Source organism: Saccopteryx bilineata, chromosome 2, assembly GCF_036850765.1.
Source record: "Saccopteryx bilineata isolate mSacBil1 chromosome 2, mSacBil1_pri_phased_curated, whole genome shotgun sequence".
In the NCBI taxonomy this organism is placed as follows: Eukaryota; Metazoa; Chordata; class Mammalia; order Chiroptera; family Emballonuridae; genus Saccopteryx; species Saccopteryx bilineata.
Genome location: NC_089491.1, coordinates 285,782,145 through 285,802,558, shown reverse-complemented (window position 1 = coordinate 285,802,558; position 20,414 = coordinate 285,782,145). Strand labels below are relative to the sequence as shown.

General features: G+C 37.9%; 1 protein-coding gene across 3 annotated transcripts in view; it reads left to right on the top strand.

Moving 5' to 3' along the window:
* COP1 (COP1 E3 ubiquitin ligase) overlaps positions 1–20,414 on the top strand; it is a 145,088-nt gene that overhangs the window by 49,498 nt on the left and 75,176 nt on the right. For all 3 annotated transcript variants that reach the window (XM_066261207.1, XM_066261208.1, XM_066261206.1), the window contains 3 exons: positions 3,289–3,348; positions 5,542–5,618; positions 14,001–14,058. In XM_066261207.1, the coding sequence (XP_066117304.1) occupies positions 3,289–3,348; positions 5,542–5,618; positions 14,001–14,058 (195 nt within the window). The remainder of the gene's footprint in view (positions 1–3,288; positions 3,349–5,541; positions 5,619–14,000; positions 14,059–20,414) is intronic.

Here is a 20,414-nt window from a genome sequence, read left to right as displayed (position 1 = left end):
GCTGAGCCAGTGACCCCTTGGTCAAGCCAGTGACCTTGGGCTTCAAGTCAGTGACCTTTGGGCTCAAGCCAGCTGCCGTGGGGTAATGTCTGTGATCCCACACTCAGGCTAATGAGCCCATGCCCAAGCTGGATGAGCCCACGCTCAAGCTGACAACCTTGAGGTTTTGAATCTGGGTCTTCAGTTTCCCAGTCCAATGCTCTATCCACTGTGCTACCCCTGGTCAGGCGTGATTTCTTTTCTTAAAGAAACTGCTAAACTGCTTTTCAAAGTGGTTACTGTATACCAATTTGCATTTCCACCAGCAACAGAAGTTTTTGTTGCTCTACATTTTTGTCAGCATTTGACATTAGTGTTCTGGATTTTGGCTGTTTTAATTGGTGTGCAGTGGTATCTGCTTGTTTTTATATATTAGTTTTTGCTGCATTTTTAAAGCCATATTTCTTTCTGAAAGTGTACTAGTATTCCTTTGTTCAGTTTTAAATGTCATTTGATTGAAGTAGTCTTAGAATATTGTAAAAACACATAGGGTGGAGAAAAGTTTATTAGATGGAAGAGTATTTATTTCTTTTATGTTTTTCTCCTTAGGGGTTACTTGGATGTTTTTATAATTTTCTGTTTTGATTTATTTATGATGTTTTGGAATACATCTCTTTGTGTATTTTTTTAGAGGTTACTCTAATTACTATTTTTACACCCCACCCCAGGTTTCCAGTATGCCAAGTTTTGTGGTTACCACCTTGCACTTAGTAGTTAATGCAAGGTCTCTCCTTTCTTACTCCATCTTTTAAACTTTGTGTTCCCTACCATCCAGTTCTTGTTCTCATCTCTTCTGACTGTGCTAATTGACATTGGATGATTTCGTTCATTTTCATAGGTTCATATTTATTGTTTCTTTTTCTCTCATAGCTTTTGTGCCTTTGTATATATTATTATTTATCTTGCTTATTTTGTACTTCCCTACTGTTTTCTACCTAGAAAAATTCTATATGTCCTTCAAGGCCCCGCCTTTCATTTAATTTCAGATGTAATTTCAATTATCCAGTTACCTCTTCCCTGCCCCTGAGTTTTTTATCTGGGTTAGGATCAGTCTGTTTCCTTAATTTAGTGTGCATACCATCATCATCATGCTTACTATGATTTAATTTTTGGTTTACTTGTTTGTTATCTCCCCTAGACAGGGTTCTATGAGGGCAAAGGCTATAGTTTTTTAAATCCTGTTCTTCCTAGGGCTTAGCAAAATGCTTAGGATTGGTAATCATATGAATTAATAAATTACCAATTATATTATCAACTATATATGTATTGCCACAGAAGAGAAACTTCTATTATTAATAAACTTTAAAAGTCTTTTTACCATTATTAGATGTTAAAGAAGTGAAAGTTTAATAAGGTACTGCTTTCAAGAAATAGTAGCATGTAGTGCAGGGGTCAGGAACCTATGGCTCACAAGCCAGATGTGGCTCTTTTGATGGCTGCATCTGGCTCGCAGACAAATCTTTAATAATAAAAAAAAACGTTAAAAATATAAAACATTCTCATGTATTACAATCCATTCATTTCCTACCGTTCATGTTCATGGTTGCTGGTGGCTGGAGCCAATCACAGCTGTCCTCAGAGATAACACCAAATTTTTATTGGATAATGCGTAACGTATTAATACATGGGTCGTTTTATGACTTTCAAGGAATTACATTTTAAAATATGTGGCATTCTTGGCTCTCTCAGCCAAAAAGGTTTCCGATCCCTGAATTGTAGTGGTTAATTGCGTGAGTTCTGGAGCAAGGCGGTCTTGGTCTGAATGCCTGTTCTGCCACTTGCTGAATAAATAGTAAGATAGCCACTTACATTGACTAGTCTGGTGAAAGAATTTTAAATTGGTGTGTTGTTACTGGAAAGCAGTTTTGTTTTATAGAGTGAAGATTTGCTAAATCTTTGTTGTTTTTAATAATTTCATATTTAATAAAATTTGAAAGTCAGACTCGTGTTTTAGAATTACTTAAAATAGTTTGTATCTGGTAAGGGGAATGGTTAAATGTATTGAATGTGATTCTGCAATTAAAATGTTTGCATTTAAATGGCATGGAAAGCCTGACCAGGCTTTGCAGTGGATAGAGCTTCGGACTAGGATGCAGAGGACCCAGGTTCAAAACCCCAAGGTCACCAACCTGAGCGCGGGCTCACCAGCTTGAGCCATGGAGTTGCTGGCTTGAGCATGGGATCATAGACATGACCCCATGGTTGCTGACTTGAGCCCAAGGTCACTGATTTGAGCAATGGGTTACTCACTCTGTGGTAGATCCCGGTCAAGGCACACATAGAAAGCAATCAATGAAAATTAAGGTTCTGCGACAAAGAATTGATGCTTCTCATCTCTCTTGCTTCCTGTCTGTCTGTCTCTCTCACAAAAATAAATAAACAAATAAATAGGAAAATGTTATGATGAAATAGGTAAGATATCAATGATAAAACATTATCTTAAATATATTTTAAAAAGTACTTAAGAAAATGTTAAGATGCTAACTTGTGATTGCTTTTGGAAGGTGGAGTATAACCTCTGTGAAGCTAAGTTTTATTTTATTTTTTTTTAAATTTTTCTGAAGTGAGAAGCGGGGAGGCAGACAGACAGACTCCCGCATGTGCCCGACCAGGATCCACCCAGGATGCCCACGAGGGGGCTATGCTCTGCCCAGCTGACCCATTGCAACTGGAGCCATTCTAGTGCCTGAGATGGAGGCCATGGAGCCATCCTCAGCACCTGGGTCAACTTTGCTCCAGGGGAGCCTTGGCTGTGGAAGGGGAAGAGAGACAGAGGAAGGAGAGGGGGAAGGGTGGAGAAGCAGATGGGTGCCTCTCCTGTGTGCCCTGATCAGGAATTGATCACGGGACTTTCACACTCTGGGCCAATGCTCTACCACTGAGCCAATCGGCCAGGACTCTAAATTTTATTATTAAAATTGGGTTTACAACTCACATGCTGACAATAATTTAATGAAGTTGAATGGCTTGTGTTTTTAATGTCACATTATCATTGTTGTTCACCTTTTTATTAAAAAGTCAGTTCTTGCATTAAAAAAAAGTACTTACTTTTTTCTTAAATATTAAGTCTCTTCATTTACACTTTAACATAGGAACTTCCGGATTATTTTGTGTGTGGGTTTTCATCCTTACAATTTACCATTCCTTCCCAGTTTTTTGAAAATCATTTTACAAATGTAAAGTTGTTTTATAATCTTGGTGATGTTAGTATGGTTTGATTTAGGCTTTTTCCCCCTCTTTTATCTGCAGCAACTGGAACAGATTCAAAAGGAGCTAAGTGTTTTGGAAGAGGATATTAAAAGAGTGGAAGTAAGATATCAAGAATTTCTCACCTCTAACAATTTTTAAATTTATGGAATTGGGCCCCATTATATAGAAAGTAACAGATGTTACTTTAATTTTAATTGAGAGTGCATTTTTATAGAAATAGCTTCTCTTTCTTTAGGATACAATGTATTCTGAATTTGTTTTCACTGTTTTATTGCCATAATTATTTTTGGATTGGTTGAAAAATCATTTTTTTGTATGTACCATCATATTAACTTAATTCCCACAAAACCCTCAATTACTAATATTAAAATATCTCATGAGTCTATTCTTTTATTAAGTAAATTTTTTTAATCTATCTACTGTGCATTACTTGGTGCTAGCATTAATTTAAGAAAGATATGAGAATACATTACCAATAATCTAAGAATTTATATAGTATGATATAGTTTATTCATAGAAATGCATGGGAGGATCTTTGAGAGTCTCATAGGTTATTATGATAGGTTATTATTTTCAGCTGTATTTAAATTTACTGTGTTTTTAATTATTTACATGTGTTATACTTTTCTTTTGCTGATACATGTTAATTGATCTTGACTTTACTCTTAGTGGAAGTTCAGTATCCCATGTGGCATTCATAACCTATATTTAAGTCCCTTGCTTGATTGTATGATTGAACTGAGTTTAAATTAGTCAGAAATAATTTTGCTTGATTATGTATATTTAGTTGTATTTTGAAATTTGCTAATTTTTTATTAATCAAAATGTAGAACATAAAAAAAGACCAGTTTGTTGGTATGATTCAGGCATAATTTATGCAATAATACTTGATTAGGAGGCTTTTCCTCTGGATTAGTGATCAGAAGTTAGAGTTTACATCTTTATTAAACAAAGCTAATATTTGAATCAAGAGAAGTGTTACTTTTTAAACATTTTTTTCAGAAGATACATTTTTTTAAAATTTTATTTATTTATTTTAGAGAAGAGAGAGAGAGAGAGAGAGAGAGAGAGAGAGAAGTGGGTGGAGGAGCAGGAAGCATCAACTCCCACATGTGCCTTGACCAGACAAGCCCAGGGTTCTGAACCAACGACCTCAGCATTTCAGGTTGATGCCTGATTCACTGTGCCACCGCAGGTCAGGCCAGAATATATTTTTAAAGTAAAGACGGACACATTCTCTTCTGTACCTCAGAGAATTGAACCTAAAGATCCAGTTATCATACTGTCATTTTTATCTTAGTATTTATCAGTACATACCCCGATCAGTGTTAACTAGTTTATTGTTCATACAGCTTTGAACTGCACAGATCCAGTTATATGCAGGGTTTACTTTTTAATTTTTTTTAAATTTTTTTATTTTTCTGAAGTTGGAAACAGGGAGGCAGGCAGGCAGACTCCCGCATGTGCCTGACCAGGATCCACCCGGCATGCCCACCAGGGGGGCGATGCTCTGCCCATCTGGGGCATTGCTCTGTTGTAACCAGAGCCATTCTAGCGCCTGAGGCAGAGGCCATAGAGCCATCCTCAGTGCCCGGTCCAACTTGGCTCCAATGGAGCCTTGGCTGCGGGAGGGGAAGAGAGAGACAGAGAGGAAGGAGAGGGGGAGGGGTGGAGAAGCAGATGGGTGTTTCTCCTTTGTGCCCTGGCCGGGAATTGAACCTGGGACTCTTGCACGCCAGGCCGACGCTCTTACCACTGAGCCAACCGTCCAGGGAGGGGTTTACTTTTTAATAGCATAAATTTTATTTATTTTTATTAGTAACATTTTTTCTCTAGCTTAAGGAATACAGTATATAATACATAAAAAATATATAATATGTGTTAATTGACTATGTTATCAATAAGGATTCTGGTCAAGAGTCGACTGTTAGTGAAATTTTTGGGGAGTCAAGAGTTATAGCAGTTATATAGGATGGTTGGGGTGTGGTACCCATAACCCCCATGTTGTTCAAGGGCCAACTCTATTTACATTTGTCTTTTTTGTGTTGGTGGCTTTATTAGTGAGAATATTTATTAAAGATTTTCTAATTGTTTTTACAATGTTTTCCATAGAAAAGGCTTATCTCTTCACTTTTTAGATCTTTCTTTCGCATTTTGTGGAGAGGAAGCCTTGAGCAAGTTGGATGGTGAGACAGAAAAGGGACTGATAAAAACCCAGGGTTGGAAAAGAGTATGATACCATATCTAGTTTTGACTTACACATCTTCTAAACTCAAACAATTATACTTTCAGGAAATGAGTGGCTTGTACTCTCCTGTCAGTGAGGACAGCACAGTGCCGCAGTTTGAAGCTCCTTCGCCATCACACAGGTACAAAACCTCATTCTTGTAATTGTATAGGATTTTTGTGACCAAGTGCACATATAGTGCTAGACCTTGGGAGCCTTTTCCGTGTGATGTAGAAAACCCCTTTTTTTGGTTATGAGCTAGAGATGAGATTCAGATTACCTATCTGTTTCTTTAATGCTTTGAATTTTCATGCCAGGGATGGTCACTGAATATCAAAATGTAGAACATCAAAAAGGAAACTAGGTTGTTAGAATGATTCAGAGATATAATTTATGCAATAATACTTGATTTTGATAGAATATTGTAAATTATGAATACACTGCTTAATGAAAGGTTTGGTGAATTTCTTGAAATAATAGTAGCTTTAAATATTTTGTAAATTAAAACTTGGATGGCATTAAAAATGTATAATTTGAGAACATAAAGTGGTAATAATAGGAGAAATTTTAATAAAGTAGAACCTTGAGCTTGTCTCATAACTTACTGAATTTTCTTGGACAGATCACTTTCCCTAGATTTAAAATGAGGGCATTAGATAAATTGAATAGTTTAGTTCTCCCTGTCATCTTCATAACTCCCTGTTATTAAGTCTTCTGTTTTGTATACTCTCTTAGCGCAGGGACTGCATTTGTCTAGCTCACACCTGTTTCCCTAGGTTTTAGAGAATTAGTAGTGACTGGCCTCATTCAATATTTATGAGATACAGTGAATGTCTGTGGTTCCTTCTAAAGTTCTATTTGATGAAATCAGTATAACCTAAATTTTGAATGTTTTTGCTTGAATGTTTAAAGAGCAATTTTATATATTTTTAACTTGCCTAATCCATTTAGACTACTGATCCAATGGAAGCTTTTTAGGCAAACAGTTTTAGGACAACATGTGTATTATTGGGCAGTCTGATGCCAATATAAGAGATCATACATATAACCCTCAGAACCTGTCATGTCAGTTCAGGGAAACTATTGTGAGCCCAGTTTGGTACAATGTATCAAAAGGGGCACAGGGGATGTTCTACTTCAAAAGCATTCGTGGATGTTTGCTATTTTTCCCCTTAACCATTTTATGAAGATCCTTGTGAATTCTAGTTGATTCTATGGTCACTTAGCTCTATAATTCAGCTTGTTTTTCTCTAACTTCTTTTTACTTAAAACACCTGGGAATGACTCAGTCTCTGGTATATTGTTATTTATAAATTTAGCATTTACTTTCTAATATACAAGGGATCTTTGTCCATGGAATATTTATTATGTGAGTGTATGTAGGCAAGCAAAAGTTGTTAAATCACATAATATTCACTAATAAATTGACAGTTCACATTAGCATATCCCTTTTTGTCTAATAGTAGCATGTATTTATCTCTCTTGTATCCAGGTCTTTGTTACTCAATCTCTACCTATTGGGGGGTTTTTTTGTTTTTGTTTTTTTGTTGTTTTTTTTTACAGAGACAGAGAGAGGGATAGACAGGGACAGACAGACAGGAATGGAGAGAGATAAGAAGCATCAATCATTAGTTTTTCGTTGCATATTGTGATACCTTAGTTGTTCATTGATTGCTTTCTCATATGTGCCTTGACCGCGGGCCTTCAGCAGACCGAGCAACCCCCTGCTCGAGCCAACGACCTTGGGTCCAAACTGGTGAGCTTTTGCTCAAACCAGATGAGCCTGCCCGCGCTCAAGCTGGTGACCTCGGGGTCTCGAACTTGGGTCCTTGGCATCCCATTCTGACGCTCTGTCCACTGCACCACTGCCTGGTCAGGCTCCACCTGTTGGTTTTTATTAACATGTGACAAGATAGTGTTATATTCATGTAACTGGCTCTGTTTATTCAATGCCTCTGAGGTAGACTCTATTCTAGATGGTGAACCTAGTTGGCTGGCAAAGCCCTACCCTTATGGTGTTTACATTTGGGAGGGGTGGAGGTTGGGGAGGATACTAAACAAGCAAATTTATACTGTAGTACTTAGCATATAAGTAGTACCTTAGGAGGTAAAAAATTAGGCCTACTAGGGGTTTGCAGAGGATTCTGTTTTAGTTTGAATAGTCAGGCTTCTCCGAGGAGGTGATATTTTAGGTGACACATAAATGAAATATAAATATGATTGAAAGTCATGGGAGAGTTTTGAGTAGGATGTGATTCAGATTTTAAAATGTGGAAAATAGTGAGGAGTGAATCTTTTTCAACCTCCTGCCATTGGAAGCCAGGAGGAAGGTAAGGAAGCATTGCAACAGTCCAGAGGAGAGGAGACAATGGCTTGGATTAGGATTTTATTGGTGGAAGAGATGAGAAGTAGTTGCATTGTAAAGAAAGTAGCATATTTGTAAAAGATACAGGATATCATGAAATCTATGAAAACATTGTTGGAGAATTGCTAAAATAGTGTGCAAAGCTATCATCAAATGAGATTCGGGCATACTTAGACTGGTAAACAGGTGAAGAAGGGAAAATAGGCAAACATGATATTTTCTTAAATCGAGTGTTTTGACATTTTATTAAAACAAATAATTTGAATATTCCTCAGAGTTTCAGAGAGACACTTGAGAAAAATGATGTTGCCTTTTAAACACTCTTAGAAAATGACCCTTAAGTTTGGGATGTGAAATTGAACATGCTGGAAAGGATATCATGTTATACTATCAATATTTGATTTTTCTTTATTTTTGAGAATAGTGTGCAAGTTGTAAGTATAATAACTTCCCCCATAATTATTAGATTTGTTACTTAAATGCCATCTAGTTTTTGTTTTTATTCCTCACTGTAATGTTTTGGTTTCTCTTTTAAGCAGGCTTAGTTTTTAAAAAGCCTGTTTGTAGCCCTAGCTGATTGGCTCAGTGGTAGAGCGTTGGCCTGGTGTGTAGCAGTCCCTGGTTCGATTCCCGGCCAGGGCACACAGGAGAAGCGCCCATCTGCTTCTCCACCCCTCCCCCTCTCCTTCCTCTCTGTCTCTCTCTCTCTTCCCCTCCCGCAGCCAAGGCTCCATTGGAGCAGAGTTGGCCCGGGCACTGAGGATGGCTCCACGGCCTCTGCCTCACGTGCTAAAATGGCTCTGGTCACAACAGAGAGACGCCCCAGATGGGCAGATGCCCCCTGGTGGGCATGCCCGGTGGATCCTGGTCGGGCGCATGCGGGAGTCTGTCTGACTGCCTCCCCGTTTCCAACTTCAGAAAAATACAAAAAAAAAAAATTTAAAAAGCCTGTTTGTAGATTCATTTATTTCTATGAGGGCCTTCTTTATATGTCAGGTCATTGGATTCCTTATAGCATAGATTCTGGGTTTATGATTAGATCTTATATTTAAATGAAAAGAGAGAAAGACCAATACAACCCCCTGACCCCTAGGATTTTGTCTTCTGTGTATATACCAGGATCAGCTATCATTGCCGAATCCTGTTATTCTCTTCCTGCTGCCTTGTTTAGACCCAATATCACATGGAATCTAGCCTCCTTAGTGCCTGAAATATGATCATATTTCTTTCCTGCATAAAATCCTTCAGTGGCTTTCTATTGTATGTAAATTGGTTTAGATCCCAGTTTATGTACATGTATGGTCTTTCACACTCACCTGGCTGTGCCTACTATTTTTATATGTTAGAATTGCATTTAACTCCCAAAACAGTATGTTATGGTACCTTTATATATACTCTTTCTTTTGCGTAGAAACTTCTTGGATTCATCTCTTGAATAGCTTCTCCCCAAGGTTAGGTGATTACAGACATATCTTAAGAAATCTTTGCTGCGCCAGCACGGAGGACTTTTGAACATAAATGAGGTTTTGCTATATTTTAATGAAGTTTATCTATTGTGTGTTTTATTTGGGGAAATAAAGGGGATACTTGCCTTAACTCTGACTCTATACCATTTAAAGGAGTTGAACTTAATGTCATAAGCAATGGAAGACCCTTGAAGAATCCTACAGAATTTTTAACTTGGACTTAAACAAAAACACAAAATGCAGAAATCAAACTGCCTTGGCAATAATAGGACACTCTTCTTACATCTGTAATATCTAATTAAATTGATAGGTAATAGAAATGGAGCAAGTTATGAAAATCATTTTAGAAAGAGTATAACTTCCTTTATGGGAATATTTGAAGACTTTATTCTTACAATCAACCAGCTTTGGGGGGTGTATCCAGCATGTATCAAACACTGTTTTTGGCACTGGGAATATATCATAGTTGTGAATTATGACAGACCCACGGCCTTAGGATGGAAAATAATTTATGCTGGCAAATCAGTTATTGTGCTTCAAATATAGCATGAATAGACTTTCAATTCCAAGAATTAAAATAATCAAAATGAATTTAACTCTAAAACTTTAGTAATCATGTTTGATTAGTAGACATTCCAGGATTTTTAAAAAATATCTTTAGGCTCTTGTTATAAACTGTAATTGTCACTGCTTGATGAAGCTGTTGCCAGACCCTTCCAGTTCTGAATTCTGAGGTATGACTAGGCAGATTTTTGCAATGCAGATTTTTGAACTCTGTCCCCAAATCTGATCATGAGGTCTGAGATGGATGCTAGAGATTCAAATGCAGGCTTGGGGGTCATAATTTAAAAATATGTAAACACTGGTTTGGTAGATAGAGAATATGTTATCATCACTGACATGTTTTTAAATCTTTAAATCAGATACACTGATGTTCTCTTTCATAAAAGAAAGCTCAAATATCCAACACTCAAGTTTTATAACTGTCTTGAGCTTATTTCATCTTTTGGAGAGTTTAGGGTGAAGATTTCTAATTATTTTACTCTCTGCTCTATAAAGTTACATGTCTTTCTTTAATGTCTTCAGTACACCTCAAATCAAGTTCCTGGGTTTAAGAGAGCCAGGCATGTTAAAATTAAGTCTAGAGGAGGACCACATTTATTTGCAAAAGTTGTAACTGTCAGAGTAATATAGCATCTGTGTATTAGGTGATATAATTTGAACATATTATCTCATACAATCATCAGAACAAATGCTACGTAATAGGGTTTTTTCATCCTTTTTATTTTACAGCCGAGGAATTGAGTCACTTGAGTGGAGATGAAGTGATTTGCCAGCATCATACAGTTAGTGCAGACCAGTATTCTAATACAAGCATGCTTACTCGAGAGCCTTGGGAAGTGAAAGAGTTTTGGAGCTCTCATCATGGAGTTGAAAATAATAAAACATTGAGCAGAAGATGAATAGAAACTTTTAGTTAAAAAATGGCAGGGCAGTGATTGTTCAAGGAGAGAAAACATGTATCACTTTAGCAGTGTTACGTAAAGATTCTGGAATTATATTGCCTGGATTCAAATTCCAGCTCCACAACTTATTAGTGGTTTGACCTTAGGCAAGTTTATTAATTTCCATATACTTCAGTTTTCTTATTTGTAAAATAAGGATAAAGATAGCTGTCTTGGCTGGTAAGACATGATAGTAATTTAAAGAAATGAGAATAATGCCTGGCACACAGTACGCACTCAGTAGATGCTAGCTACTGCTGTCATTGTCCTAAAGTGGATAGATTATAGTCACATTGATTGTGGATGATTTATTTGAATAGTTGTATCAAATGTTAAAGGGTATGTGGAATTAGAAAGGAAAAGCCCAACAGAAAGACTGATTTTTAGCATCTGTTGAGGTATCTTCAAAATAATGGCCAAAAAAATTTTGTTTGTTTAGTAAATGGGATAATTTGAAAATCAAGGCTTCACTTCTTATGAAAAGGACGTGATACATACACTTTGTTGTAGCAGAGAAGTAGTTTTGTGTTAAGTAACTGACATTATTTTGAGAAAAAAGTAATTTAGCTCTAATCTGTAATACTAAGGATTATTGCCTTGGATCAAATGGAATAATAAGATAGTGACAAACTACAGTTTTAAAAAATTAAAATCATATTCTGTTTTAATTAAGCATTATTCAAATTTATGTCAGATTATTCTCAGATGACGTTGCTTAGTATGCTTTGTTTTGGGGAACTGGCTTAATAATTTTTTCTTTTTTTCTTTTTTTCTTTTTCTGAAGTTGGAAACAGGGAGGCAGTCAGACAAACTCTCGCATGCGCCCGACCAGGATCCACCTGGCATGCGCCCAACCAGGATCCACCCGGCATGCCCACCAGGGGGTGATGCTCTGCCCATCTGGGGCGTTGCTCTGTTGCAACCAGAGCCACTCTAGCACCTGAGGCAGAGGCCATGGAGCCATCCTCAGCGCCTGGGCCAACCTTGCTCCAATGGAGCCCTGGCTGCGGGAGGGGAAGAGAGAGACAGAGAGGAAGGAGAGGGGGAGGGATGGAGAAGCAGATGGGCGCTTCTCCTGTGTGCCCTGGCCTGGAATTCAACCCGGGACTCCTGCACGCCAGGCTGACGCTCTACCACTGAGCCAACCAGCCAGGGCCTGTCTTAATAATTTTATGTAGAACACTGGTAAAGCACAGGTTTTGGCTATAGCCCCATATAGTTCATTAAATGTAAAGTTTATTTTTCTCTGCCTTGAGTTTATACTAATGAAAACTAAATCATGACAGTGGTTAGTCTAATTTCACGTATGCACAGCATTTTTCTTTTGCTCCATTTATTTAAAAATCTTATATTTATTTTTTTTATGTTAAATCTTTTTTTTTTCTCTTATTCAGTCAAAGGAGAGGAGGGAGAGACAGACTCCCACATGCACCCTAACCAGGATCCACTGAGCAAGCTCATTAGGGGGTGATACTCTACCCATCGGGGCATTGCTCTGTTGCTCAGCAACCGAACTCTTCCTAGTGTAAGGTGTAGAGAGAGAGAAAAGCGAGAGGGGGAGGGGTGGAGAAGCAGGTGGTTGCTTCTCCTGTGTGCCATGACCAGAAATTGAACCTGTGATATCTACACTCCAAGGCAGATGCTTTACCACTGAGTCAACCAACCAGGGCCCCTCATTTAATAGATGGAGAAAGTGAATATCAAATTAACATTAGTAACTTGCCCAGAGGCATTTAGCCGCTAAGGGATGAAATTCAAACCCAGTCCATGCTCTTAAGAGCACCTCTCATGTTATAACTTTTTATATTATTTGAGTACTAAGGTAAAATAATGCTTGTGTGTATTTGTGTAGAAAGAAGCATTTTAGTCAGTATCCTCATTTGCTTAAATTGATTAGGCTAGACAAGAATTGAAACACTTTTTAGTAGAAAAAGGAAAGAAGAGTTTTTAAAATGTAAATAGTTGTTGGATTATCATGGGTGATATATATGTTATTTCCATTTTTAGATATTAATAGTCTCCATAGGCCAATGGTCAACAAACAGTGGCTCGCGAGCCACATGCATTTCTTTGGCCCCTTGAATGTGGCTCTTCCACAAAATACCACATGTGGGCGCAAATGCCAGCTTAGGAGTAGTATTTTAATTAAGTTAATAACAATGTACCTACCTGTATAGTTTAAGTTTAAAAAATTTGGCTCTCAAAAGAAATTTCAATCATTGTACTGTTGATAATTTGGCTCTGTTGACTAATGAGTTTGCCGACCACTGTGGACATAGGCTAATTTATTTTTTTTTAAGATGGGAGGGTGATAGTGTAATGAAGTGATTAAGATAGAAATGGTTTGATAAAACTAACAGAATGGATACGAGTCTGGACTTCTAGAGGCTTTTCTAGGGTTAAGTAGGAGAATTCAGACAATACAACCGAACGTAAAGAACTAATGCAAAAAGCAAATTCTGTTCAACCAGAGCAGAGAAAACTGGTATATAGGTTTTGGGTTATGAAAGAAAGAGTATTGGTATTTTATTATTTGTTCCATTCTTTTTTATGGTTTCCTTTCATGTGAGATGATTATAATATTTTTATATGGAAGGGACTCTAGACATTCTAGAGATAAGTTAGTCCCCACTCATCTCACTTTGCAGATAGGAAAGTGAGGGGTTCTAAGTTGCTTGTCCAATGGCACACAGCTCTTTAGTACATAGCAGTATCTGGTAACCGTCACTTGTGGTTGCATGCTGTGCTCTTTTCCCAGTACTCTTTCCTTCTGTTTGTGTTTTTCTTTTCCTACTACTTAGATGACCACCTCTATTACTTTTATTGTTAGTTTGTGTCGCTAGTCTGTACTTCTTGTGTTATCTACATATGCATAGGATTCCAGACAATTTATAATCTAGCTGAAAACCTAATTGAAGCAAATACATTGTATACACCTGTCCTGTGATTTTTCTATTAACATTCTTTCATCATGTGCCTGTTTAAGGTGCTGAGGTGAAGGGGTAAATTGCTTAAATATTTACTGATTTTTTGTGTGTTTATTTAAGGGTTATGCCTTTATTTGATGTTTAATTAAATTATTAGCAATATTTTCTTTGCTTAGAAATTAGAAATATTTTAGTTTTACTTTTTCTGTTGGTAAAATAATGTAAACACTGAAATCACATTTTTCTCTCTTCATTTTGCAGTAGTATTATTGATTCTACAGAATACAGCCAACCTCCAGGGTTCAGTGGAAGTTCTCAGGTAAATTCTATAGTTAACAATATGTTTCAGTGGTACCATGAGTGTAATCTTCGGAGTTGTAAAATCAGAGATTGGGTCACTGTCCTGTCCTGTGTTAAAGACTGCTGTTTTGAATGCTGTGGCATTGATTAGGACTTGAGTGGCTCTGATGTATAATCAGCTCTTTATTTGCTCATCGATGATAAGTTAAAAAATCTTTTTAACATACTGGTAATGATAACATCAGACCTTGAGAAGGAGGACATTATGAATGATCGGGGATAAGAAAGTTATAATCTCTTGATGAAATATTCATTATTATGTTTAAATCTGCTTTCCTCTGGAAAGTTAACTATAGGTTTGAGTAAAATAGTCTCTAGCTTTATTTCTCTTCTAGTAATTGTATGATTATTTTGACTCACTCTCTTCATCTCTGACTGGGGAATACTGATATTTGTCAGATTTAATTTTGAGGCCAGACCTTATAAACAAAAACTTTCTATAATGAAATAATTTCAGACTTAGAAAAATGTTACAAGATAAAAAGAATACCTTTATATTCTTTATCTAGATCAGTGGTAGTCAACCTGGTCCCTACCGCCCACTAGTGGGCATTCCAGCTTTCATGGTGGACGGTAGTGGAGCAACCAAAGTATAAATAAAAAGATTTAACTATAGTAAGTTGTTTTATAAAGATTTATTCTGTAAAAGCGTCAACCTGGAATACTGAGGTTGCCGGTTCAAAACCCTGGGCTTGCTCAGTCAAGGCACATATGGGAGTTGAAGCTTTCTGCTCCTCCGCTCCTTCCCTCCCTCCCTCCCCCTCTCTCTCTCTCTCTCTCTCTCTCTCTCCCCCCCTCCCAAAATGAATAAATAAATAAAAATAATAAAAAGATTTATTCTGCCAAACTTAGCGAAAATCCAACATAAAGTACTTGGTAAATAATTATTATTATATGCTTTAACATGCTGTAACTTTGCTTTATAAATTTTATAAAGTAAAGTTACTTTCCTACTTTATAAATCACCATTCCTGTGGAACCGGTGGGTGATTAGAAAATTTTACTACTAACAGAGATACAAAAGTGGACGGTAGGTATAAAAAGGTTGATTACCCCGATCTAAATTGTCCAGATGGTATCATTTGATCACATTTTCTTTATCATTCCCATTCTGTTTTTTATTACATACACATATAATTTTTTGTCTGAATTGTTTGAATAAGGTATAGACATATTAATGTTCCTATGCCTCTAAATTTTTTTTTTTGTATTTTTCTGAAGCTGGAAACGGGGAGAGACAGTCAGACAGACTCCCTCATGCGCCCGACTGGGATCCACCCGGCACGCCCACCAGGGGCAACACTCTGCCCACCAGGGGCGATGCTCTGCCCCTCCGGGGCCTCACTCTGCCACAACCAGAGCCACTCTAGCGCCTGGGGCAGAGGCCAAGGAGCCATCCCCAGTGCCCGGGCCATCTTTGCTCCAATGGAGCTTTGGCTACAGGAGGGGAAGAGAGAGACAGAGAGGAAGGAGGGGGGTGTGGAGAAGCAAAGGAGCGCTTCTCTTGTGTGCCCTGGCCGGGAATCGAACCCGGAACTTCTGCACGCCAGGCCGACGCTCTACCACTGAGCCAACCGGCCAAGGCCATGTTCCTATGCCTCTAAATACTGCAGTCCGTATTTCCTTTAGATCAAGGATATTGTCCTATATAATCACATAATTGAAAATATAATTTTAAAATTCAAGAAGTTAACATTTTTGTCGTGCTATTATCTAACTTCTGTAACTTACTCTGATTTTACAGATTGTCCCAATATTCTCTGTTTAGTAAAAGGAAAAAATGAGGCCTTTTTAAAAAAATGCATGTTCATTTATTTATTCACTTAATGATAAGGCAGATATTTTTCTCACAGTGACAAGAAAATCTTTTGGATCATATAGTTTTTGTGTTTTTCATTTACCACTACTTAGATGATCATCTCTATTACTTTTATTGTTTGTGTAGCTAGTCTGTACTTCTTGTGTTATCTTCATATGCATGTACATATATTGCTGTTCTTTTTTTCTATTAAGATCATAGATTATATCAGTTTTTTTATTGATTGATTTTAGAGAGACAGAGAATGGGGGCAGGGGAGAAGCTTTTATTTGTTATTCTACTTAGTTGTGCATTCACCGGTCACTTTCAGTGTGTGCCCTGACCAGGGATGGAACCACAAACTTGATGTTTTAGGATGACACTCTAACCTGCTGAGCTAAAAGGCCAGAGCTGATACCTACTTTTTTTGGTCTATTTTTTTATAGTAAGTTCATAGATTGGTTTGTATCTATTTCCAAACAGCCATGAAAACACCAGATTCGGGTATAAGCACTGGAATTTATATAAAGCAAAACTGATAGACATTTAAAAAAATTAATTAAAACTTAAGCATGGGTGGGAGATTTTAAAAAATAGCTTAAGAAGTAATTAAAGTAGTAATAATAGATGCTAGGTAACATTTATTTTGTACTTCCTATTCATGAACACAACTCATAATACTTGATTTTACATGTACTAATTCTCAGAACTTCCTATAAGATATGTACTATTCCTATTGTTTTCTTTCTTTTTTTTTTTTTTTTTTTGTATTTTTCTGAAGTTGGAAACAGGGAGGCAGTCAGACAGACTCCCGCATGTGCCTGACTGGGATCCACCCAGCAGGCCCACCAGGGGGCGATGCTCAGCCCATCTGGGCCGTTGCTCTGTTGCAACCAGAGCCATTCTAGAGCCTGAGGCAGAGGCCACAGAGCCATCCTCAGCGCCCGTGCCAACGTACCAACTTTGCTCCATTGGAGCCTCGGCTGCAGGAGAGGAAGAGAGAGACAGAGAGGAAGGAGAGGGGGAAGGGTGAAGAAGCAAATGGGCGCTTCTCCTGTGTGCCCTGGCCGGGAATCAAACCTGGGACTCCTGCACGCCAGGCCGACGCTCTACCACTGAGCCAACCTGCCAGGGCCGCTATTGTTTTCTGTTTGCTGAGAAGGAAACTGACCCACAGAGAAATTAACGAGGTTGCCCAAGGTTAAATAACTAGTAGGAGAAAGGAGCTGAGATTTTAACTCGAGCATTATGGCTTCAGAACCTGTGCTTTCAAATATACATTTTTTCCAACCGAAAGATTTCTTTGAGTACGTTCTATTTACCAGGCACTATTTTAGGTTCTAGGGATACACTATTGAACCCAAACTGTTAAACAAAAATCTTGCATTAACCAAGCTTCCAGTCTCATTCAATAGATAGCGACGGTAATAAAAATAGATAACCTTTGAACAAGAGGAGGTGAGGGAGCAAGCCACATGGTTTATCTCTGGGAAGAGGTTTGCAGCAGATGGGTAACAAGTAAATGAGGTAAGAGAATGCCTGCCATAGTTCAGAAGTGAGCAAGGGGGAATAAATAGAAATGAGGTAAAAATACAACGAAGCCACTTGGGGAATGACATTTTTTTAGGCCATTGTAAAGACTCTGGATTTTTTACTAAGATCAGTTAAATGAGTACTTGTTTCACTTTATACTTTGCATCATAAGATTATGTATTGATAGTATTCTTGGAACACTTAGAAAAATGGATTGACTGCATTCTGTATATTAGAGACCCAAGTAAATGAATATTTAGACAAAGGCAGACAGATAATCTGGAAGAGAGTATATTAAAGACTCTTCTGAATACTTTTGTGTCAAATAGTGGTTCTAAGATAATGCCAGAAACAATTAAAAAATAATGCTAGTGAAAATATTGCATATAAAAATTTATGAAATGTGACCAGAATTTCCCTAAAAATTTATAATATTAAATGCATTCATTTTTATTGATTTTTTTAAAATTTTTTTTGTATTTTTCTGAAGCTGGAAACGGGGAGAGACAGTCAGACAGACTCCCGCATGCGCCGGACCGGGATCCACCCGGCACGCCCACCAGGGGTGACGCTCTGCCCACCAGGGGGCGATGCTCTGCCCCTCCGGGGCCTCGCTTTGCCACAACCAGAGCCACTCTAGCGCCTGGGGCAGAGGCCAAGGAGCCATCCCCAGCGCCTGGGCCATCTTTGCTCCAATAGAGCCTTGGCTGCGGGAGGGGGAAAGAGAGCCAGAGAGAAAGGAGGGGGGGGTGGAGAAGCAAATGGGCGCTTCTCCTATGTTCTCTGGCCAGGAATCGAACCTGGGACTCCTGCACGCCAGGCCGACACTCTACCGCTGAGCCAACCGGCCAGGGCTAAATGCATTCATTTTTAGATGAGAATGACAGTAAATGAACTAGACATTCAACTCAAGAAGCTGGGAAAGATTTAAGTTGGTAAATATAGAAAGACAAATACAGAAAGAGCGTATACGCAGTAAAATGGGTTTTTTTTTGTTTTTTGTTTTTGTTTTTCATTTTTCTGAAGCTGGAAACAGAGAGAGACAGTCAGACAGACTCCCGCATGCGCCCGACCGGGATCCACCCGGCACGCCCACCAGGGGCGAAGCTCTGCCCACCAGGGGACGATGCTCTGCCCATCCTGGGCGTTGCCATGTTGCGACCAGAGCCACTCTAGCGCCTGAGGCAGAGGCCACAGAGCCATCCCCAGCGCCTGGGCCATCTTTGCTCCAATGGAGCCTTGGCTGCAGGAGGGGAAGAGGGAGACAGAGAGGAAAGTGCGGCGGAGGGGTGGAGAAGCAAATGGGCACTTCTCCTGTGTGCCCTGGCCGGGAATCGAACCCGGGTCCTCCGCACGCTAGGCCGACGCTCTATCGCTGAGCCAACCGTCCAGGGCCAGTAAAATGTTTTAATATCCAGTTGGAGTTGACTATTATAATATGGAGCAAAGTAAAATAATTTAGTGCTGTTGCATATTAATAAAATGGCAATTTTAATAAAATGTATAATTTTCAAGAGAAATAAAATAATTAAATAGATTAAAACAATTATAAAACAATTCAAATAGCCCAGTTATCATAATTGTTAATTTAATGCAATTTCAGTTAAGAAAAATCTCAAGAATATTATTAAGGGTGTGCAGAGTGACCAACTCACTTCAACTAATTGGTAGAATGAATGATTCAGAATAATTATGATGGCATCCACCAAATAAGATATTAAAATGATTCTAAGACTGCTATAACAAAAGGAGCACAGTAAAAAATTAAAAGCTAACTGAAAGGTAATTAAGAGTTTAGCCTGTGGTAAAGATTGTTGGGGTGAGAGGGGACATTAAGTAAATAGTAACTAGGAACCATTTTCAGGGAATTTAGTTCTCTGTTTTATCACTTATATAAGAATCCAGATCAGCTAAATAATGATTTAAATTATAATAGAACTATAGAAATTAAGAAAATCTTATATATAGAAAGTACAATAAACAAAATTTTAAAACCAAACTGGGAAAGGTATCATATGGTAGGTAATTGGTTTAATTGCTTCAAAATTTAAAATAGCTTTTTATATCAACTTCATAGTTTTAATGAAAGTTCCAAATGGAGTAAAATAAAATAGCCAAAGCAATCTTGAGAAAGAAGAGCAAAGCTGGAGACCTCACAGTTCCTGATTTCAAACTGTATTACAAAACTACAGTAATGAGAGCAGTATGATACTGACATAAAAACAGACACAGATATCAATGGGAGAGAATAGAGAGTCCAGAAATGAACCAATTCATATATGGCCAATTAGTTTACGACAGAGAATTTAAGAATATACAACAGGGGATAGATAAGCTCTATAACAAATGGTATTGGGGAAACTGGCCACATGCATAAAAATGAAACTGGATTATAATCTTAACACCAGACACAAAAATTAACTCAAAATAGATTAGACTTGAACCTGTGTCCTGAAACCACAAAACTCCTAGAAGAAAATTTAGGCAGTAAGCTCCTTGACATTGGTCTTGGTGATGATTTTTGGCTTTGGCCCTAAAAGTGAGTGAAAAGAAAATGTGGTATATATACATACAGTGGCATATTCAGCCATAAGAAATGAAGGAAATCTTGGCATTTGTGACAGCATAAATGGACCTTGAAGTCATTGTGAAATAAACTGGACAAAGAAAGACTTTATCTTTCTCACAAGGATCTCACTTACATGTGGAATCTTAAAAAAACAAAAACCAGCTAATAAATACAGATGATAGATAGATCGATGGTTGCCAGAGGCATGGGTTGCAGGATGGGTATAAGGGGTAAAGGGGGTCAAAAGCTAAGAACAGCTAGTTACAAAATAAACAAGTCCTGGGGATGTAATTTGCAGCATGGTGACTATAGTGAACAATACTGTACTGTATATTTGAAAGTTGTGAGAGAGTAGATCTTAAAAGATTCATTACAAGAAAAATATTTTTAAGTGTGTGGTGATGGATGTTAACTA